The 23959-nt window shown below is 41.4% G+C and overlaps 1 protein-coding gene across 7 annotated transcripts in view; it reads left to right on the top strand.

The window, feature by feature from the left end:
* spag9b (sperm associated antigen 9b) overlaps nt 1–23959 on the top strand; it is a 38108-nt gene that overhangs the window by 3005 nt on the left and 11144 nt on the right. For 2 of the 7 annotated variants that reach the window (XM_051416708.1, XM_051416707.1), the window contains exons 2-14: nt 7385–7505; nt 10065–10135; nt 10873–10970; nt 16676–16823; nt 18744–18827; nt 19705–20164; nt 20260–20353; nt 21133–21257; nt 21632–21646; nt 21766–21823; nt 22462–22614; nt 22710–22767; nt 23330–23460. In XM_051416708.1, coding sequence (XP_051272668.1) covers nt 7385–7505; nt 10065–10135; nt 10873–10970; nt 16676–16823; nt 18744–18827; nt 19705–20164; nt 20260–20353; nt 21133–21257; nt 21632–21646; nt 21766–21823; nt 22462–22614; nt 22710–22767; nt 23330–23460 — 1616 coding nt within the window. Of the gene's footprint in view, nt 1–7384; nt 7506–10064; nt 10136–10872; nt 10971–13935; nt 14721–16675; nt 16824–18743; nt 18828–19704; nt 20165–20259; nt 20354–21132; nt 21258–21631; nt 21647–21765; nt 21824–22461; nt 22615–22709; nt 22768–23329; nt 23461–23959 lie in introns of those variants that run through there. The other 5 variants (XM_051416710.1, XM_051416709.1, XM_051416711.1 and 2 more) reach the window with 5 other exon arrangements.

Below are 23959 nucleotides of genomic sequence, written 5' to 3'. Positions count from 1 at the left end.
GGTGTTGCACATGTGCAGTAACGATTGGGAAAATGGCGGCGGGTATGAGCTGAAGCGAGCATTTCAATGATGCTGGAAACAGGGGTCTTGTTGGGTACCGTTGAAGGATTTGGGCGAGACTCCAACTCTGTATTGCACATTTTCCCCAAACACCTAAAACATGGTTATTTAAAAAAACAACTTTAGCCTTTGTTGTTATTTGTTAACCACTAATGAATAAAACAATCTGTGTAAGGGCAAATAAAAATAGACTGTGGGTAAGTGGAATTCTGACCCACTTGACCAACCGAGCAAGTGAAACACAACATTAATGCTGAACCCTGCATTTAGGTGTGTTTTGGTACTTTTAAAGCTCAAACCCACAGCATGTCCCCTTTTTAATCCTCGCTGGTCCTCATGTTTGGGCATTATATACACACAAGCAGCCCCTCACTGAAGCATCTTTAACAACCGTGAACCACTGCAGGGCTTAGCACTTAATCTGGTTTATTATTTTCCCAGCCTTTATGCATTTAGTGGTGTCCAACATGGTTTATACTGGAAAAAGGATTGAAATATTATAAACCAAAACTTACTGAAACATGAAGATAACACAAAAAATGAAAAGTTAAGTAATTCATTAAAAGTTATGAATTTAATATGTGAGTTGGGGTTGGGAGATCACAGTACGATGTGTACATGTGCAGTTTTTGCCACTCTTGTATTTATCCCAGTTGTTGACATTTGACTTGACAGATAAATGTTGAATGACAAACGCAACAGGTCACAAAGGAGTGTGTTAATAATTTATGTCATGTCGTAACATGTTGCTAAAGCTTTTAGATAGACCTGTGCACACAGGATTTTCCATTGGTATGCTATGGGGTTTACATTTGTTTTGTTCCCTCTGGCTGCAGTGTGTAAAATACCTCATCCCCTGTATAACTCTTCGCGCAGCCAGTCAGCTTCCATGTTGGTGTGATCAGTAATATGCTCAGATGATGTCATGGGTCTCGTCCTTTGACTCTACTTCCTCTCTATAGGAGAGGTCAGCCTCTGTATGTGTCAGTTTGGGAACTTGAATGAACAATCACAATTCAGGATGTGGCATTTATGACCACAGGAAGTCATGACTGCACCAGGATGGGGTTAATGAATAGGGGTGGTCACCAAAAATGGCCGTAATACCCAGATTTGCTTGTGGCTTAAATATAGGCTAGGATAAAAATGGCTTATATGACTATTTATTTATCAGTGTTTTGGTACTAATACTGAAACAGCACTGTTTTTGATTGACCCACATTTACTGATTTAGATGAGGAAATATCTGGTCAAAGAATAAAACAAGCTTAAAAATCTGACCAAGCATGTGATTCTAAGGATTAAGGGAATATAGATAGATAAATAATGTATTGTCCTCCAGACAATTGGAAGTTTGTTTTAACAGCCTGTACACACATAAGAACAATACATCAGTCAAACATAGCTACAGGGAACACAATACTGTCACAAGCTCAAGTCCATTCATGTTATTGCTACAGTTTGTTGAGGGCAGTGATGGCAGAGGGCATGTGAAGTGTTTGCTTTTTATTTTAATAATGGTTTAAATTGGTAATCTATAAAGGTCATGTTAAAACTAAACTTTATTGAAGTAAATGGAAAAAAGTATGCATATTTTAACTGAAGTCAAACCGTGTTACAGTTGGAACACTGCTAAACGCTGGACTTCTGAGAGGCTGTTTGCTGATCGAATTGTATCTACAGCAGTATAATTTTTCCTTGCATGTGCTGTTGAAGTTTGACTTTCTATAGGTAGCACTCATTAACAGTGTATATGGTAGCGCTTTATTCGTCACAGTGGCTACTGTTGCATATGCATACTGCCTGGTCTGTCTGTTTATCTGCAAGAAGTCACTTTTACCCCAGCCAGAAGCTTAACATTGTGCACCAGGCGATTTATGTCAGGAAAGAACTAGCAGATGTTGGGAGTTTACTAAAGATAACTCATGGAAAATGTAAAACTCAGTTTTGATTTTAAGGTGACAGGTGATGGTGATTTTTCTTTTTTTTTTCTGTAGACACCTGTACAGTCTATTGTTTTATAGCAAAACGTCTGTGTGAGCATTAGTTGTGGGAATTAATAAGCACCTCATGATTCGATTCTGATCCCTATGGTTATGATGGTATTATATAACAATTATTGATGCTTCTCAATGTATCAAAAGTTTTGATTTCTATTTATGATTTATTTTTTCTCAGTTTAACTACTTGCTACGTGTATTTGTATTGATCCATAATTAAAATAAAAAGATTAATTTCCTTCTATTATTTATTTTTATTAGAAGTAGTGACAAATTGAAGATATGTGTCAACTAGAAGGTTACAACATATTTCTCATCATAGCAAAGAACCAAAAATCCCTGGGGATGCCAGTCAGATTGTATCCGTCTTCTGTTGCTCAAGCTTGGTCATCTTCACCAAAACTCAGCAGCTAACTGTTAGCCTAGCTTAGAACGTGTTCTACCATCCAGTTGTAGGGAATGTGCATGCCTCTCGCACTTGCCCATGTGGAGGTTTTGGAGAATTTGGTTATTTACTTTCTTGCATCAAGACGTAATCGTTCAAGCAAGAATGATCTAAGAATCAGATTTTTCTCCCACCCCTAGTGTGCACCCACAAGTAGAGAGACACACAAACATACACACAACCTTGCACTGCCTTTCCACATCTCCCTCATTTATTATGACCGCTGTTGACACCAGTTGCATTTCATATGCTTCAGCTGTCACACAATGTAAAAATTTGATAACACACTTAGACTGTTTAAATGCAAAGTGTCCCCAACACCAAAGCAACTGCCTGCTCAACAGAGGCAAATGAGTAGCCTGGCACAGACTCAGTTACTAAGCTGCTCATTTGGGCAACAAGTCACTCAAGAATCAAAGAAGCAGATTAGTCTTACCAAACAAACCCATTGTACGAGCCAAGTCCTGCTTTTCGCTGCTCCAAGCCCAGAGGAATACCTCCTCTTAGTAGTTTGTCTCAGCAAAGGAGAGGAAAAGGCAAGGCAGGAAATTCTTGGGGAAAAACAGCACTTCCCTCAGTTCTTTGGTCCAGTCCGGGTTGTCTGCTGACCTGCAAAGACCCCAGTCTGTGTGGCATGTAATACCAGCTGATTGATCATCATGGATCATTAATATGAAATCTATTGAGAGCTAGAGCAAGGTGACTGACATGAACAAAGTGGTGGCTCAAGGATCAGAAAGAGAGAAGAGCCGTGCTAGCAGCGGCGCTTCAGGGGTGGCACAGTCGGTTGGTTGGTTAGTGCACTACTTCGGTCCAGAATGAAATATCTCAGGAACTTTTGGATGAGGTGCCATGAGATTTTGGACAGACAGTCATGGTTTCCAGTGGATGAATCCTCCAGACTTTTGGTGGTCCCCTGGCTTTTCTTGTAGCGCCACCATGAGGTTGACATTTGTGGTGTCTTTGTGAAATATGTAAACAAGTATCAGAGGGATTGCCATGAAATTTGGTACAGGTATCCATGGTTCCCACAGGATGAACCCTCATGACTTTGATAATCCCCTCTTGTTCCACCAGTAGGTAAAAAATCATTTATCTGGTAAAATGTCTCAACATCTGCTGGATGGATTGGAATTGACAGACATTTGTGGTTCCCAGATGATGAATCCTAATGATTTTGGTGATCCTTATGCCAGAATGAGGTTGACATTTGTGGTTTTAAGTGAAATGTATTGAGTGCATTTCGAAAAAATTTGACATTGATGTTCCCCCTCAGGGTGAACTGTAACAACTTTTCATGTACCCCCATCATTAGGTCAATATATTATTTATCCAGAACTTTGTTTTATAGATGCACAATATTTTTGGGGGGAATGGGAATAATACATAATAATATAAATGTCCCATTATTGACCAATAATTTATCGGCCCCAATAAGTATCGTGCACCTTTCTGTGGTTTTATGGTCTTATGCCTGTAAAACATTCCAATTGGCCTCAGCTGTCCTTGGTGTTTAGTGCTAGTTAGTTAATGTTAGCAATCTAACATGCTATACTAAGATGGAAACACGGTAAACGTCATACCTGCTAACCATCAGCATTATAGCACTGAGAGCTGTCAGTATGTTTATCAGCAGCAGCGAGTGTCGTGATAAAATGTACAGCCTCTGGCTAATCACTCAGTGCAAGTCACTTGATTTCAGTATGCTCAGCTTGTTTTCTTGCCAAAAATGGTTGCATGGTTTGAAACACCCATATTGTTAACCATGTCATTATAATGAAGTAAGCCTACTACACACTCTGATGTAGTTCTTCATTCAGTTTATTGTATCTGATGACCAAGGCCCAGTTTTGCCAAACGTCCCAGTAGCAACCCGCAGCCAAAAACACTAAAAGGAGTTAATTTCACTCTCTGTCAATGGAGTGCCAATACAGTGGAGCTCCTGTCTGTGTTGGTGTTCCCGCACTTGTGTCGGAGCCACATGTGTTTGTGTGTAAGTGTGTGTTGGGACTCAGGGACAAAGGGAGCATTATCCATACAGCGTAGGGGGAAGAGTGCATGTTAAAAACGCTGGGACACTCATTCTCTGGAGCGCTGTCATACGCACAAGCCTCCTTCCTGGGTCATATGATGAGCAGCAGGGTGAGAGAGGAAGATGTTGGGAGTTGTCCTCATGAATGTGTTGATAGAGTAGGACAGGCTGTCGGTATGTGTCATCCATTCAGTTTGCTAAGTCTCTAATGGTGATATTTCAAATAAATCCAAGGAGAATCCTGCATTTTTCTCATATTTTTTCTTTCAGCAGTTAAAATGATCTGAAACGGAGGCCTGTAACTATGTAGCTTGTCTTCGTGTTGTAGTTATTTACAGCTGCAGATTAGGGGGCACCCCCTACTATGTACCCTGCCGTCTGTAGTCTAGCCCAGTGCTATGTTAATGCTCTTAGCAGATTTACATGGAAAATGCTGAATTACTACCAATACCTCAGTTCTTAAGATGCTCCCTGGGCTTTCCAGACCCCACTGGGCCCTCTGTAAGTCTACCCAAGCCCAGATAACACCTACCCCCACCCTTATTTTTAAGTGCACATCACAGCCATTCATGCAAACTAACTCAAATTTCACAACAAGGTGCAATCTGTTCAATTATTTGTATTCTTTAGACGCCACTAATAAAGAGGACATTCAAAGATGATTAATGACAAACCAAGTGTTCTACACTGAAATAGTTTGGAGAGCCCTGAGGCAGAGAAAAACATCTGAGCCCATCAATGAATGAATTGTGTTTTAACAAAGAATAAAAACAGGCTTCTTTTTTTGAAGGGAGAGTTCACAAAAGCATCCTGAAGAAACCTTTGTTAGACACCTCCAGTCTCAATGTGACGTGCGTATAAAAAAAGAGGCTGCTTGTAACAGGGCGCTCAGGTGATCCTCATCTCCTTACAGATGACACCCACCCTTTGCCCAGGGCCGACCACAGTGCCTCTTATCCACAGTGAGAACCCACATCACAAGACTGCCATGTTTACAGGCATGGCAAAGTCTGTGCCTGTTATCGGACACCTGACTCAGCTGATCAGCTGAGGTATCAATAGATGGGCTCCCAACAACAAGGGCAGCCAACCAAGAGAGCAACAAAAACATGTATAATTCTTATTATTAGATTTCAGGGCTCTTAGCCATTCACATTTTCTTGTCAAAACAATTTGTCAGTCTTCTGCTGCTCGAAAAGTCAGCTGATAGATACATCGGTGCACATATCTGGGAAATGGGACGTGTCTTCCTATAAGTAAAAAAGAGATTTCCATTCTTTTTTGTCTCAGTAAGTTCTGCTACAAGCCTGTAGTATGCAAATAATTGGAATGCAATGAAAATATGGAGGACATGACTGCTCTCCAAAAGGGAAGCCAAAACATATCGATGGCCCCTTGGTAGCTGGCTGCAGTATTGGTCATGAACCCCGGCCCCTGCACGTTAGCAGATGGGACATGGCCTGAACTAAAGAAGTACACGTCAGATGTCATTCTGTCATTTTATGTAGTTTTTGTCATGCTGATGTCATGCTGATGTCATGCTTCACGTGTTTATTTTACTGATAAGTTTGGTTTTTAGTCATTTGATGCTATGAAAAAAGAAGGGTTTCTCATCATGATTGACAGCTGAGCCCTATTCGGAGTAACGTTGTCCATCTTTATATATGTCAGTGGTGCAGACGTTGATGTTCCCATCAGGATGAATTGTATTAACTTTGGTGACCCCCTGACTGTTTTGAGTGCCGTCATCAGGTCAAAATTTCAAGTTGTGTGATACGTTGGTTTATGACCAAGTACCTGAACAACTTTTGAGTTTTAGTGCTAATTAAAAAATGTATACCTCAGCAGGTTAACATTGTCATTGTGAGCATGTTAGCATGCTTACATTAATTCATTCATTTTCTCTTTCGCCTCAGTGTGCTCTGTGCTTCAACAGTGTCTTCAGGTTAAGGTACCCACGTTGACTTTTCTTTTTTTCGTTTCTCTTCACTATATCTTGCTATTTGTCCCCTCAGAGACCTGCTTCCCTTCAGAGCTCATTAAAGTTTCATCTAATCTACTCTGTATTCACAAACAAAGTGTAAATTGCCATCAGGGAGCAGTGGTTAACCCAGCATTAAAATGGATTAGTTTTGGGCAGAACGGTGGGTTAGTGGCTGGGGACAGTTTGGGAAGCTGGGTCAAAGCCCCAAATGTCCATTCGGTCTCTGACCCCTGATTTATTCGTATCATCATTATGATTTATTGTTGATGATGGTCAGAGTGCACCCACTGTCCTGTGTGATAGTTTCTCCTGTTTCTCCTGCTATGAAAACAGTTCTTACTCTAAGATCCCCTGAGAGAAGGGATGAGGGTAGTGACTACGGCTGGTGTGAAGATTGAAAAAAACAACCTTGGCACTGATATCAACAGAAAGGCTGTCGCTGTATCCGTTGGTAGTTATTTTTTTTTTTGTGCTGAGGAAGCTGGCGCTGTGCAGCTGTTGTGCAGAGCGGTTAGATGACTTTCACAATGGACAGAAGGCAGATACTGTATGCTCTATTTCCTACTGTTATAAACACACACAAATGCAGGATTTAGTCCACAACATCTCCATTTCAGCCCTACCTTGTTCCCATGCATACTAAAAAGGGTCTGATGTCATAGATGGTGATGATTGTGAGGTCAGACTGGCTAAGAGGAACTGGCTGCCACATGCATGTGTGACATTTGTCTCCTGTTGCCATAAACAAAACATGTAATCAATCCCTCACTGGGAATTTCACAAGTTTACAGTCGTCGTGTTCTTTCAGCACTCTGATAATTCATGCTCTGTTCTTTCTCTCTATGTTCTCTGTTTATCTGCAGAGGTACATCGCCTTTGAAGACACCCAGGATGGCGAGAAGAAGGATCTCCAGTGTCGACTGGTGAAGTTGGAGTCACACACACGTCAGCTAGAGCTAAAAACTAGAAACTATGCAGATCAGAGTAAGTCCACTGCACTGTACTGCATCTGTCACAGACACAGGTTTCACTGTACCAGCTCTATTATTGGAAAGTCCGATACACACACACACACACGCACACACACACACACACACACACACACACACACACACACACACACACAAGGCAGAGACCCTGTGAGCAGCATCGACAGTTTGCAGGTCTTGTGACTGTTTGTTAGCCTGATGTGCCAGAGGGCAGATGGACTCCCATGTCCCCACTGAGTAAAGGCCATTAGTAACATACTATGCGTGTTTGCCTGCCATGTCTGCTAAATGAGCTGTAATATAGAATAGACCAAACATGGTCCAAGCCCAAAAGGGTTAAGCCGAGAGTACACAAGCATTTTAGGAAGCTGAGGCCTTGACCTGCTTGTGTTTTTTTTAATCTGGAAAACAAAATGTTTATTTAGTAGCATTCTGTGTTTCTAGATAAAAAGAATGTCTAAAATAGTCATATAAAAAGAAACAAATCATTATATCTTTTTCTCAAGCAGGCAGTGATTGTAAATGTAAAGGGCAGTGGGGTCTTCCTGAAGAAGATTGTGCTAGTCTTTCCAGGGCATCAGAAGAAACCCTCATGATGTGTGCATGACTGCACTGTTGTTGACAGCATGTGTGACTGTTTGTTTGTTCCGCCGCAGGACCGCAACATAGGCCTCGTTCATTCTAAGGAAAAATTTGAGAGCTCTCAGCAAATTTATTTTTATTTCTTTCGATGTGACACTTCCCCTTTTCTCTGTTTGTGAGTTTCATTTGTCTGTAATTATGTTTGTGGACCGGATTGGCAGCAGTATGTTCTGGATCATGAATCTGTGTTTGATCACGTCAGTGGAACACACACACAGTCTAACTGTATAAACCAGAGGACACTTTGATGAATGTAAACAACACTGTCAAATTCATTTTATGTTCATTAATGTTCATTAATGTACAATTTCATTACTTTCTTTTTTATTTTAATGTCATTTTGACTCTATTGGATGGCTTACAATGTAGAATTCAAGGGGATGGGCAGGGGTGAAAAGTGACTCGAATTTGAGACTAGAACTGAAATGATCAACAAAATAATTAGCAACTATTTTGGTCTTGGTATTTGATCAATTATTTCAGATCTTTATCAAGCAAAAATAGTAAAATGATGCAACAATTTCTCAGGTTTTAGCTTAAGCTGAAATGGGAACATGGGAGGATTTGCTGCCTTTTTTTTTTTTGTATATCACAGTAAACTGAATATATTTGGGTCACCTTTGGCTCTTGGCTCTCAAATTATTCCTTAAATAGTATCTTAAGTATGTTTTACTTTGATATTGATGAGAAGATCAGTTCTTTTAGTAGGACAGATTCAAGCTTTTCATGTGGGGCTTTCCTTCAAGTTCAGTTCCTCTTATTCTGCACACCTCTGTATCTAACCTAGGTTATTTCTTCTCCTCTCTTTAACCACTAGTTCCTCTATCAGGCCCCTCATAACCACACTGAATCACAGTTAACATCACTGCACGCAGCTGCTGTCTGAACTGTGGCTGATCACGTAGGTGTTGAATATCTCTAAATTGTGTACTTGAGCCTGGTTGAACACCTGAGAAAGCTGCTATTTCTGATTTACAACCGGTGTTGCAAAGCATGGAGCGCGAAAGGTCCTGTGAATGAGTCGCTTAGCGCACGGACACGTTACGGATTTACAGGGGACGTTTTAGTGTCACTATCAACCTTCTGAGAGAGGGCATTTTGCTTGGCTGGCATCTGAAAACAAACACTATGGCTGTCGGGCTGTTTTGACTACAAACTAATGGCACCTTAGAGCCACCATAAAAAATGGATTACTGTTGTTGCTGACTGGAGGATGACTGAGGCTGATGGTTGATCTGTAGATAGGTGTGTGGATTCTTCATAACATTTTTTTCCTCCTTTTGGTTAAATGGTAAACATGAAAAGTGTAGTCTTTGACTTGTACATGGTTTTTACTACTATCTTAAGTTTTAAAGGAGACACTGTCAGTCTTTGCCTTGAGCTTACTTTGACTTTTATTATTACAAACCACGTACATTAAAATACAGCAGCGTTATATTAGACCACTGTAATCAGAGACCCAAGGAGCTGCGGTGTCTTTTTACATAGATGTAGGTGTTTACATCATTATTGTTGTGTATCATGAAGAGTTTGATTTCATAGCGGGGATCAGAGAGGTGAAATACTCTCACTGTATGCAGACTTTCTGCTCGGTGTCTTGTCTCAGGAGGGCTTTGTTGATGCATGGTGGCCCTCTTCTGGCTCTGAGAAGTTACTGCAGCAACTACTCTACCACCACATTCACTGCCACAGAATTACAAGATCCGAAATGTGAGGTAGAAATAGTTGATTTCCCACTGGGTGAGACATGCATCAGTCGAGCAGTCTGATCCACATTCAAAGAATGTATGAAATGACATTAGTTATTTTATATAGGACAAGTGGAATTTTCAGGCAAAGCTCCTTGTTGTCAGTCAATCTTGATACAGTGTTTGTTGGCTGTTTCTGATCATTGTTTTTCTTTTTCATCCAGTTAGCAGATTTGAGGAGAGAGAAGCAGAGCTCAAGAAGGAGTATAATGCCCTTCATCAGAGGCACACAGAGGTAAGCTGGTCTGGGATAAAAATATGTTTGCTTAAGTTCATCAATCATTAATTGATATTTATTAATGGATTTATTAATTACAGTTAATTGATAACAAGTCATTTGTTGCCTCCCTATTTAACGTACAGTATTTACAGAAAAATGAATATCAATGAAAGAGAAGAGGAATTTCATTAACGGGTTAACAAAACACAGTAAAAGGTTGAGGAAAGTGAGAATGTAACATCTGACCTGTGAGTGATAGAAAAACAAAGTACTGAAGAGTGTAATAGAGTTGGAGATGATATTAAAACATGAAGTATACATACATGAAATGTGCTTCTGCGGAGCCTTTGGTCTGTTATTCATTATGCATCACTAACAGGTGCTTCAGCAGCCAACTGCTGATCTGACTAACGTTGAATAGAGAAGATGAAAGTCTTATAAGAGCTGTCACCAACACACTGTTGGTACAGCTTCATCATTATTGTGAGTCTGACTGTCACAGCTGTGCCTGGACTCAGTACACTTCATATGTTGACCATGATAATAACTGTGTAAGATGGTAGGAGTTCTGGTGACAGTAACAATCAAATACCCTTTAGTTTTGTAGCAACATGGTCATATCTTTTAATATTCCTTTTAATAGTACAGGCTGGAGTACATAAAATGCAAGGGTATATTTTAATACAGCACATAAAACATGTAATACAAAACGATACAATGCCTTGACTCTCTGCGTGTTATGTACCTTCCAGATGATCCACAGCTATATGGAGCACCTGGAGCGAACCAAACACCAGCACCCAGTGACGGCACCAGAGCCCTCAGATGCAGGCACATCAGCCAGAACACGGTGAGACAACCCAACCACACAAGTGTTCTTTCTCTCTTCATACTGTGTTTATTTAGATTATTTAGAATGAACAATCAACATAGTCACCATGTTCACCCAAACCTACATATTTTGTCAGTCCTATAGACACATAGACTTAAAATGGTAAAGTGGCGGCCACATAGCAGCAGCTCTGGTCTTAAACCTTTGTTCTCTTTGAATATCTTATCCGTTCAGATTTTTACCTGCACTTGGCATTTATTTTTTTCTGCACATGAAGATGTGTACAAATGTATCCTCCCGAGGAACCATCCTCCCACTCCACCTACCTCTGTCCATACGGAGCTACCCAAAATAAGGTAGATAATAACAATAATAAAATAACATACATATACACTGTTTAGTAAACCAAGTAAATACCTTAAATAAAAAAACATAATGTAATCAGTATCAGGATATTTTCTTTGGACAAAAATCAGCCGGTGGACAGTTTGAAGGTGGGGTTTTTATTCCATGAGTGATATTCTGCTCTCGTTTTAAGATACTGACACTTACTGCAGGGAAATACTTGAAATAAATGGTCAATTTCTAGTACAAATATCTCTCCCTGCCATTAGACTCACCCTGTTATTAGTAGAATTTATTGCTAAATAAATAAATTGGATTTCAGGACTTGACAAGATGGATTGGTTGTCCACTGTATGAATGATTCAGTCAGCAACGCTCTATTGGAGCAGGTTTAACCACTGCAAGCTCTACTCCCACACACATATATCTTCCCTACAGGAAGGAGACAGAAATAGGTCAGAGTACCTGTCTCAGCAGAGAAACTGAGCAAAGAACGAGTGCAGGAAAAGGAGAGGAACTTGAAAGCAGCTTCAGCTAAATGCAAAAAAGAGAACTGTGCACAATGCGGAGGTATCAGGTGTTTGTAGGGAAAAATGAATGTTACGAGAGAATGACACGAAGAGACAATGTATGGAAGGGAGACTGTCCTTTATGAACAGCTGGAAGGAATTAAAGTGGAGTTTCAGGGGACAGCTAGAGGATGGATGTTGTGTAAATCAGGGCTGTAGTTTGACTGTTGTCAGATTAATCTACTTGGATGGGATGATGAGCTTTGTGGCTGATTGCTCACTTGCAGAGCAGATTATGCCTGCTGCAGAGAGACAGGAGGCTAGGTTAGTAATTGTTTTATATTCAGCCCTACGTGTCTGCAAGCATTAGTGTTCATCCTGTTTAATTTGTTTCTTCCACGATATGTCAGTATTTTGATTGATTCGTGTTGTGGTCTACCGTCATCAGCAGAGAAGCACTCACCACACTTCCTATTGGGGCAGGTTTGTTTCTGTTAAGGTGCAGTGTTTGGTTAAAGGCTTCATGGTCTTATCTGACTATAAAACCTTCTTCCACTTGCCCCATGGTAAACACTCACGTAGATGTAATGTTTTTTTTTTTTCTTCATTTGTGGCTTTTTCTCTGCCACTGTGGTCAAACACCAGAGCAACAATTGTTACATTGACAAGGTCTCTGATCTCAGTTGTTAGACCCTGTAGCTCTTTCATTGCCATCTTGGTGGCCTCCCTCACTAGTTCACCACTTTGGTCCACACTGAAATATCTGCTAACTATTGAATGGATTGGCATGCAACTTCGCAGAGACAGTCATGGTACCACTGGTCACCGTGGTGATTCCCTGACTTTTCCTCTAGCGCCATCATAAGGTCAACATCTTAATACTTTAGTTTTTGAACCAAATACTTGGAACACTAATAACATTTTCCCATCAGGCCCTGCTAAACGTGGTAAACATTATACCTGTTAAAATCAGCATCAGCATGTTAGCATTGTCATTGTAGGCATGTTAGCATTAGTGTCATAGATAGAGAAACATAGATACCGTGTTCACAATTTGACAGTGTCTGCATGGTCGCCATATTGAGGAGGTCAAGATCCGCTAGTTATCAATACTGAGAGCTGCAGACTTAACTACAGAATCAACTGTAACCTTCTTAATTCTAAACCGATTTTCTTTTATTTGGCTTGTTATAAATGTGAGAAACTGAACGTGATAGTGATTACTTGGAGAAATTAATTCAGTTACTCAGGGAAAATGCTGCAGGCAAATATTCAGAACAGGCACAGATAACAAACAAACAAACACTGCTAGTCAGACCAGCACTTTGTCCGAAATACAGAATGAAAACAACAAATACATGTATGGTAGTACATGTGAGCTGGTTCATAAAATATCAACATGTGATACAAATGAATGTCTAACAGGACAAGAAAAATGAATTCTCTTTTGTTCCTGTAGATAAATTTCACATTTCATAAAAACAACCAGGTTGCTTTATAACAGTGTAATATGTATAGAAACCTGGAGTTTTAGAGATACTGACAAAGGCTAAAAATGTAAATAATTTACACTTGATGTTAATATTGATGCCTATTCATAGATTGGAGCCTGCATGTCCCAGTGGAAGTCTTGGCTATTCCTGCAAGTAACCAGTATTACTTTCAGTTGCTCATGTTTATGAATTAAGCCAGATTTTGTGGTGAAGTCTGCATCTCTCAGTATTAATAACTAGCAGATCTTGACCTCCACAATATGGCAACCGTGTAGACGTATATTGGTGGCATACCAATAAGGTATCTATGTTACTGTATCTATGGTTAGTGTGTATCTGCAGACTTGTTGCCAAAAACAGCTGTTGGTATTTACCAATTACATCCACTGTGATTTACAGTTGTAAAACTATAAAACAAGTCCAAGAGGTGTGACTAGTGTTTAATAGAATGTCACTGTACTTTAATGTACCATGGACTGTATCTTTGCATGCAGGAAGCCTCCTGTATTTCCTAGCAATCCACTATCCCTCCAGTTAATGCAAGCACACTGCCATCCCTCCCTCACGCATGCACACACACACACACACACACACACACACACACTTTTTGATCAGTCTCCCCATTTTGCAGCCAGTAAGCTGCAGCCTGAGAAGAGGCATATGGAACGAGCTGCCTCAGCATCCAAAAGGGAGAGGGAGATGGGGAGAAACAGAGAGGGGAGGGTTGGTGGGTGCTATCAGAGTGAGAGAGGGAGAGCGTCAGAGTGTTCTAGACTGCACAGCGGCAGCCGCGTTGCATCTCGGCAGATCATAGGAAGAGAGAAGGAGGAAGGAGAACAGAATCACCCGCCAGAGGAAGACACTGGGGGAGAGGAGCTGCTGCCAACAGCCTCTCCCTGCTCTCTGTGGATGATCTGCCGCTCTGCTGTCTGCTGCTCTGCTTTAATCGATCACTGCTGCTAAAGCCACCAGGATTACTGTTGTTGTGGCTGCTGCTGGTAGAGTGTTCTGCCTCTGACCTGCTCCCACTCTCTGTCTGCCTCACAGTTGGGCTGCAGTATACAGAGCTGCTCTACTGCTGACTCCCAGCTGCAAGGATACAGCATCTTTGACCTCAAATGTACATGTATTTATTGTCCAATCAGAGGTCTGCCAAGGTGAATTTGGTGCTACAGTGAGCCCTGTCATCGTCTGTACCCCCCTAAACCTCCTGGTCCCTGTTGAGGTACTGGGCCATGATCTGGGGGGGCCATGAGCCCCGGGTGTATGCTGCTGTTTGTTTTTGGCTTTGTAGGGGGAGCGGTGGTCATCAACTCTGCCGTACTGGTCTCTCTGTCAGTGCTGCTGCTGGTTCACTACTCTGTCTCTACCGGCGGCTTACCTGCCCTGCCTTCCTTACCCTCCTTACCCAGACCTAACAGGTATAACATGTATGTGTGTGTACGTTATCGTAATGTATTTTCCCTGCTGTTATCTGTGTTTGTAGCCGCTGCCAGTTTGTAGCCATGCAGTCGCAGCGGTTGCTGCCATGTGGGTGTGTTACAGACAGACTATGAGACTGCAAACTAAAAGTAGGTCAAGAGAGAGATGGGAAAAATGGCAGAGTCATACCTGGAAGACTACACCACCTTTAGACATTTCAATTTCACCAGAGTTTATAGCAGTTTATGATTATTCTCATTATTTAGTTTTTTAAAATGTTTTTAAGATAAAACTGCAGTGGAGAACTGATAGTGAGCATGTGATTTTTCCTCACCCCTCAGTGTGGATAACAAAAGGCAGCATTGGTCACCATCAGTGGCCTGCATGTGACCTCTTCCTCTCAATATGGTGGCTGTGTCCATTGTTTTTGGGCTGCTGCTTTTCATCGCTGCCTGCCGGCTGCTCTTTTCACCGTGGCAGCTATTGTTCTACTCGCACTGACTGTACAATATTTCTTTTTCACACTAGTCCCTGCACTGGAGTGAGAAATGTAGCCACTGGTGTGTGCCTGTCCTGATATAGTGGAGTGTGCAGTTGCATATTATTGGTCTTTCAGTGCTCAGAGTTGTTGTCAAATGTAAGTTTGAATAGGAACACCTCCATGCAAGAGCGGGCCGCTTAGTGCCCTACCTCTGTGTGAAGTATCCCCCATGACCTCCTAAAAATACTCACATGGCAGAATACATCTCCATCATAGAGACGGATACAAATGGATGTGTGTTATTGCCTGAGCTAATAGGTGGGAGGTAATGGAGTTTATGAGGCAACCAGCTTTATTTCTCTTCCCACCACTTCAGTGCTAAACCGTCTCAGGGGGGTCTTCGCTACAGCAGCTGTCTCTTAAAAGTCTTGACTCAGACTTCTAACTGATTACATTATGCTTCCACTGCTCTGAAAAAATGAAAAATGCTGGCTGAGAAAACCCGACCATTTAATTTAGCAAAAGCAAATGAAATGTATATATTCTGTCATGTAAGTGACTTAGGCTTGGTGAAGTACTTTATTCATCACTTCACACTATAGCCTGTTCTACCAAATGGCGCGTTCTCTGTAGGAACCTAATGACAGCATAGAGAGAGAGCGTCAAAGCATTTAAACTGATGAGAACATGTCCAACGTGGTTTATGTAGTATACAATATATCCTGTACTGTGCTCCTTTTATTACCCAGTATGAATCACATGTTCTTGCACCATGTTGTTGTTGTTGGGACTGATTATGGTCTCTTACTACCAAAGGAATATTTGCACACCAGCAGTGTAGCTCTAGGGGGAACGATGTCTGTTTGTCAGAGGTTGGACAGTCTAGCACTATTAAAATATCTCAATAATTATTGGATGGATTGCTATAGAATTCTGTACAAATACGCATTTTACCCACAGGATGAATCTTAATGACGTTGTTGATCCACGTTAGCGCCACCAGCAGTTCAAAGTCTTCACTTATCCAGTGAAATATCTCTATCTCTACGAAATGGATTGGCACAAAATGATGTGCTCTAGTGCCATCAAGTAAAATGTCACACTATTGGAACGATTGCCATGACATTAAGTACACACATTTATATTTTCCTCAGGATACATTGTAATAACTTTTCAGTTAGAGCCATCAAATACACTTTAGTTTATGACTAAATAGCTGCAAAAGTAATGACATAGCCATTAGCCTCAGCTCTACTTTGTGTTCAGTGCTGTTGTTCATGTTAGCACGCTAAAACTCGAAAATAAGACAGTGAACATGGTATTAAAAAAAAACACTGATGTGCCTGAGTTACAAGCTCCCAGAGCTGCTAGGATGGCTGTAGACTCTAATTATGTAAGAGCGAATCTCTCAGACACTTGTTTATTCCTTTTCTTCAATTGCTCTTTTTCCCTTTCCCTTCCCTTTGTATCCAGGAAGGAGCGTCCCATCTCCATGGGCATATTCCAACTTCCTGGGACTGACGGCATGACCCCTGACCTCCAGAGGGAACCCGTGGACACCCCTTCTGAGCCATGGAGATTCAACAACCTTAGCCACCCACGTTCCAACACCAGCCTCAAGGTATTACACACCGTTAACACAGACTCACATAAATGGTTCCTGCTCTGAATGACTATAAAAGAAATACTTCCTTAATCACTACTAGTTGTAAAGTGTAAAGTTACTGTCTGAAGTTGGCTTGTAGAGCTTCCCACGGACCAGAGTGGTGGTGACATCATCCCCAGTTCACTTAAAAGAGGTTGTGGAAACAAAATGCAAACACTCAATGCCAGCAAACACCAAAGAAAGAGTACATTTCTATTCGGAGAGAAAGGATTGTTCAGTGTGTCCAGAATTTTTAGCAGCCTGTGTGTGTGGCTGTGTGGCTGTGTGTGGGTGGGTGTGTGTGTGTGTGTGTGGGTGTGGGGGTGTGTGTGTGTGTGTGTGTGTGTGTGTGTGTGTGTGCATGCGTGAGGGAGGGAGGGAGGGAGGGTGTGTGTGTAACGGGGTGGCGTGGAGCCCAGCAAGCAGAGGAAATGGTACCATTCTGGGGCCTGCCTTTAACCTCAAGGGAGGGTGGAAAGGACAGAGTGTCTTCACATTGTTGCTGTTGGAAACCATGCTGCAAGCAAGGCTACATCATGAATATTAATGACCGCCTAATAAGTATTCATTTGCCGTTATTACACTAGTACGAGGTCAGATGGAAATGGTAAGACTTGAGCAGTAGTTTGAGTTTTGGTAACCTTCATTTTGACCCTGTGTGAGGACTTGTGTTTCATAGCTGGCAGCCAAGGTGGTTGATAATTCTTAAACTCCTTTTACACACCTCACAGTCCTGGAGTACAACAAAGGTGTTGCAGTACATCTTTCTCACTCAGCTTTTCACACACTGAGTCTTACCAGGCAACCCCGGTACAGATACACAGCAGTGCCTTTGTGTTTTGTCCTCTGACTTGACATTTTCCAAAGATTTACAGTTTATTCCTCAACCTGTGTGTGTGTGTGTGTGTGTGTGTGTGTGTGTGTGTGTGTGTGTGTGTGTGTGTGTGTGTGTGTGTGTGTGTGTGTGTGTGTGTGTGTGTGTGTGTGTGTGTGTGTGTGTGTGTGTGGTGTGTGTGTGTGTGTGTGTGGTGTGTGTGTGTGTGTGTGTGTGTGTGTGTGTGTGTGTGTGTGTGTGTGTGTGTGTGTGTGTGTGTGTGTGTGTGTGTGTGCGTGCGTGCGTGCGTGCGTGCGTGTGCGTGTGCGCATGCGCGTGTGTTTGCGTGTGACTGTTTTTTGGAGGGTTAGGGAAGAGCCATTATCATCAGTGTAGCAGCGGAGAGGAGCTTTCACCCTATTGGCTGCCCAGTGCTACTATAGCAACAATAAAGTGACACCAGCATGAAGATGAGAGGTGAAAGAAAATACTCCCATCAGTGCAGAGAGAGACACATAGGTGGGGAAACATTTTAGAGAAAACAATATGCAGAAAGTTGAAGTCTCTAATATTCAGTGTCTGTGAAAGCTTTAAAGTCTCCTCTGTGTTAATAAAGTGTTGCAACCCCCCTCCTCATCTGTTTTCAAGGTGACCCAGAGATGCTTTGTTGTTGTCCTCCTCATTGATTCTTTTCCATTAGGCACTATACTATTTATAGGACTGAAGCCACTGGTATTAACGGATCAAAACAATACAGGGTTAGAAATTCTGCACGCCACAAAGGGCTGCTAAGAGCCGATGAAACCTGAGTGTTTGATTGGTGCTCTAAATCCAGTTCATTTTCACTCATCTGCACACAAAGCCAAGCAGGTCACCTTGTGTATCAGAGGAAACCACGACTACGGCTTTGTTTTTGTTTTCTTGGACAGAGTCAGATCAGTTGGGTGGAAAATATTTTTTCCTGCTCTTTTTTTTTGCAACATCCTTGTATATCTTATTGCATATTACATACCCCCTTGGTTTGGTTCAATTTTAATGAATGTGTGGAAATATTAATGAGCAAGGTCTTTAATGTCCCTCAGTCTGAGGAACAGTTCTCCCCAATCAGAGAGGAAGGTGAAAGTTCGCAGGAGAATTTGCCCAATCAGGAGGCTGATCAGGAACAGGTAGACCTGTCTCATGGAGAAACTAACCACAGCATCTGCCAAAGTCATCTAGTTCAGTAGCTGTGCAGACTTTTTTCTGTAGTGTGATTAAATGATTAAATATACTGATGCTAACATACTGCCAATAACAGCATGATGCTGGTCCCTTTGTATATCTTTAGCTGGCCCCAAAGTTGTTTTTTTAGCAGCAGAACTAATCGTTTGACCTTTTTCACAGCAGACATTTTGGCTAGTGATAGCAGGAAAAGCACATGTGTAACTGATAACATTGAAAAGACTACGTTCCATTTAGGTGAGCTAGTGGCTTACTGGGACTGCTGATGCAAGTGAGCCTAAATTAGTTTCACCTGGGCTTTTACTGCTATAACAAGTCATAACATCTGCTTCTTATAGTTTTCAGGATTTACATGCATATGTTCAGGCTGTTTATGAGTTGTGACGTTGTAGATTGCCAGAATGGATATGATTTGTGAAAGATGGAGTGTCCCGGTTGCATGTTGTGGTTTGATTCACGTTTGTGTCTGTTTTTAGCTGCATGGTCTTAATGTCTAATATTTCTGGCTTCATTTTATTTAAACAGAATAAAAGTACTAGATGTATGTGCTAATGTAGTTTGAAGAATCATAACTCAAGGTAAACTTACAAGCTTTTTTTCCTGAGCTTACAATTGAATTTGCTCTGATTTCATCATGTGACCTATGGTATGGAACTTGGGTAAGTGGACCTTGAATTAAGATTCTTTTTATCAAACTACAACTTTGACACCCATTTCTTCTTTTTTAGTTTACTTGAAATGTGAGGAAAGGAGTGATGGTATCTTGATTTTTTTTGATGGTCTTGGTCACATCTCTCTCCTCTTCTCTTTCTCCATCTTAAGGATGAATTGTCGGGTGCAAACCGAGGTGGCTCCAAGTCCAGTACTCCAGCCAACCAGGGAAGTGTCTCCAAAAGTGGAGCATCCAAATCCAACACCCCCATGTCCTCTCAGGGTGGTACCTCTATATCAAACACCCCCACATCTACACACAGTGCTAACTCTCTCCCATCTCCTCATGATGGAGTGTCCGTCGGAACGAGTCCCGGGTCAGCAGTCGGAGGTGGGTCCGCCTCTGCCACACCCGTGTCTACTGCTGGTTCCGATGTCACCATGGAGTCTGTGGACACGCCGCTGCAGGAACAGGAATTTTCTGACGGGCTCAACAAGAACCTGAACAGGACCAGTGGGAAACCAGAGAACAGTAAGAACATTGCAGCGGTGCAAGAAGGACAGCAAGGACAGCTGGGTCAGCTTGGACATGATGGGCAGGACGCTGCCTCTTCACCTCTCAAAGGGGATGGTCAGTACCACAGTTAAAACACATTTTCTATCATGCTAACACAGGTAGTGGCACTTGCTCATTCATCTGTTGTATGTCTCTGCTGGTTGTACTAGATGGAGCCGACAACCTGGAGAAGTCTGAGGTGCAGGCCATCATAGAGTCCACTCCTGAGCTGGACATGGACCTCGGTGGCTGCAGAGGCACAAGGTAGAGGACTAATGATTAGATATTTTATCATCATTATCCTAAAATTAACAAAAGTTGAAAGACAGTTAGTAGAGGACATGGCTGGCAATATATGTCTGTTCTTCTCAACAAATGCAATGAAAAGACCAAAACCAACATGTTCAGGCATCAAATGATGTCTCCGAGACCCCCTCCACCATACATTTCTCATCTTGGAATTGGAGTCAGGGTCCAGGGCAGGTATGACGATAAATCTCTGAACAAACAGCCGTCAGACACTTTGTGTGCCAAAATCTTCTTCAAATCACTTCTGTGTGAACAAACAATTTCAAAACTTTGGATTCCTTCCAGGAGAAAATGTACAAAACTATGTGCTGTAACATTATGTCTGCCCTTCTCGCTATGACAAATGTTTTTTTTTGCTCCACCTTCAAGTGTGGCTGTAGGAACAGCTGTAAACACTTTTGCCAACTTTGGAAAGTAGACTAAGGGCCTGTTTATTCTAGAAAAGGACTATTTCCTATAATGTCTGACAACTTCCCTACCCTGTCTGTGACTCTTAACTCCAAGGCTGTTAGTATGAACTGTAGTAAATCTTTAAAAACAGGTCACGCATATTGTGGAAAATTGTATATGATTGAAAGCTAAATTCTATATCAAAGTGTTACAAATTAATGTAAAGAAGTAAAAGCTGTGTGTTATATTTATTTGGCAAAATGATCATACCGCCATCGTGATAATTAGCATTTTCTCCCTGTCTTGTTTCACATTTCCTCCCCCTACCTCATCTGTGCATCCAGCACACCAACCAAAGGTGGCATAGAGAATCTGGCGTTTGACCGTAACACTGAATCTCTGTTCGAGGAGCTGTCGTCTGCAGGAAACGACCTGATAGGAGATGTGGATGAAGGAGCCGACCTGCTGGGTAGGAAGCTTCTCGACTTTATATTGTAATATTGCCATAGTCTCTACTTTTTTTCTACTATTTTCTTCCCCTGCCGTATTCTCTGAACTGTTTTTTTTCTTTGGCTGCTGGGCTTTATCATCCTTACAGATGATTTTTCTGGTGTGTATCAATAAATTCCCTCCAGATCTCTTTATCAACTCCTGTGTCCCTGATTGTGTGTTTAGGTTTCAGTTCCCTCTGTGACTTTCTTATGGATGTAGAGAATAGTTTAGGGTGGTGCTGCTGTGTTGTTAAAGGCAGTAATACTATAGACTAGAGATGTTCAGATCAGACCATTGGACTTTCAGAGTCTCATAAACCTCTTCTTCCATCATCTCTTGCATGACTCTCAGACTACAACTTTCTAGGTAAGACTGCGATAACATTATGCTAGTGTGTAGGATAGGTTACTATAGTTTATTCTTCACTTTCATGTTGGAGAAAATGAGACGATGAAACGTTAATATTGTATTCACATTATTTTCAGGTATGGGTCGGGAAGTCGAACATCTTATTCACGAGAACACCCAGCTGCTGGAGACCAAGTTAGTACTTATTATTACTACTAAATAAAGAGTTTATTTCTTTTTTTTCTTCTCATCTCTGCCCATGTCTGCCCCATGTGTATGTGTAAGGATCCAGAAATAATGACCGACATTAAATGAAAAGCTGCAGTAAGCAATTCTGCTAAAAGATACTTGATCAAGTCTCAAATGTCGGTATTTGACAACCTTAGAATGAGAAGTTGAACCCAGGTCCAGGTCAAATACCAATGCCTTGGGTTGAAAACGTCTGTATTTGGTGACCTGGGACTGGGACTCAACAATCAACTATCTACTCACCTGTGATTGGCCAAAGTCTCCCATCACAGGTTGGATTGCATAAGTCTAGTTTTCCCTCAGCTCAGACCACTTGAATTACAATATGCTGAAAGGTTATTATGGATTTTTTGCTCAAAATAAACTGTCTACCACAGCTTTCACACGGAAGTTACTATATCATTGTTGCAGAAATTAATACCAGCATTATCTTTCTTACTGTGACGCTATTTATCTTTATTCTAAACTTGGACATTAAATCATTAATGCTGCAATATTTAGAAACGGCACAGTCCTGCCACCTTGTGTTTAACATAGGTATTACATCATAATCTATGTTTAAATGGAGGTGTATTTGTTTTCAGAAACGCTCTGAATGTGGTGAAAAACGACCTGATAGCTCGCATGGATGAACTGTCTTGCGAGAAGGAGGGCCTGCAGGGTGAGCTGGATGCTGTCACTCAGGCCAAGACCAAACTGGAGGAGAAGAACAAAGAATTAGAAGAAGAACTCAAGAAGTGAGTTGTTTTGGACTTCTCACCAGTCTGCGTATAGCATTCTAGTGTATACTGTATAAAGATGGTCACTAAGAACTTTATGTATTTGCTTGCAGGGTTAAAGCAGAGCTCGATGAGGCCAAACAGAAGGTCAAGAATGAAAACGAGGATGATGTGAGTACTTAATATTTGTTTTGTCTGAGTCTGTGATACACCTGCATGGATTAGAAGAATGCTACCTCTTTCAAGTATCTCTAAATATGACCTTTTCAGTGCCATTAGTTTTTATGGATGTAAGAAAATATCATATGTTGTGATATTGTATCAATTCTCAAAATCACTGTATTGATTTTAACTGCTAGATGGCAGTGTTGTAAACATAAACTGTGGGCTATGGTGTTGGATGTTACAGGGACTGTGATGGATACAAGTGCAGATCCCACTGTTCTAGTTGCATTAAAAAGTAAACTTTTATTGCCTTGCTTACAGTACCGCAATACATTGCACTATATCGTAACCCCTATATCGTGATGGGTATTACACATAATAGCATTTGTGCATAAAAATACTCTTAATACATTTCATAACAATAAAGCCTTTATTGTTGACTCTAAAAAGCTTCATAGACATCATGTTGAACTTAAATAAAATAAGTCAATATGAGCGTGTGTCACCTATAATCTGCATATGTATTGAATTGTGGTTCAGTGTTCTCATGCTGGTGTTGTGCCTGCAGAGCGATGTGCCCACTGCACAGAGGAAGCGCTTCACCAGGGTGGAGATGGCCAGAGTCCTGATGGAGAGGAACCAGTATAAGGAGAGGCTGATGGAGCTGCAGGAGGCAGTCAGATGGACAGAGATGATCCGGTAAGACAGGAGGCACAGAGGCAAGTAGTGGCCAATATGAAGTAGGGCTGACCAAATGGAGACTGTGTATTTTCTCACCATTTGAGTTTGAGTCAAAGTGCAGGCGACATCATAGTCCACATCATACATATTCACAAATCAATAGACTCACATAAAACAAGTTTGTTGTTGAGGTCACATTTACTAAATGATGTAGTGGAATTCTGTACTTCACCAAATGATATTCTCATACAATCATGGCACAAGTGGTGTTATATAACAGCTGCATACTGTAGTAAGGTCACTTTTTGATATCTTGATGACATCTGATTGAGTTGATGTTCATGTAGAAAGTCTTTTATGAACAGCAGAAAGACACAGCCCACAACTCCTTATTTTTTTAAAACCTTTCTTCTTCCACAAAACCAGGTTTAAGTAGTACAGACACCAGCATTCAGAGAGCGTATTAACCAGACAACAGCAAAAAGGCTTTTTTGTTGTGTTGGCAGCTCACAGAGTA

Source organism: Dicentrarchus labrax, unplaced genomic scaffold, assembly GCF_905237075.1.
Source record: "Dicentrarchus labrax unplaced genomic scaffold, dlabrax2021, whole genome shotgun sequence".
Lineage (NCBI taxonomy): Eukaryota > Metazoa > Chordata > Actinopteri > Moronidae > Dicentrarchus > Dicentrarchus labrax.
This window is presented reverse-complemented; position numbering and strand designations above follow the sequence as displayed.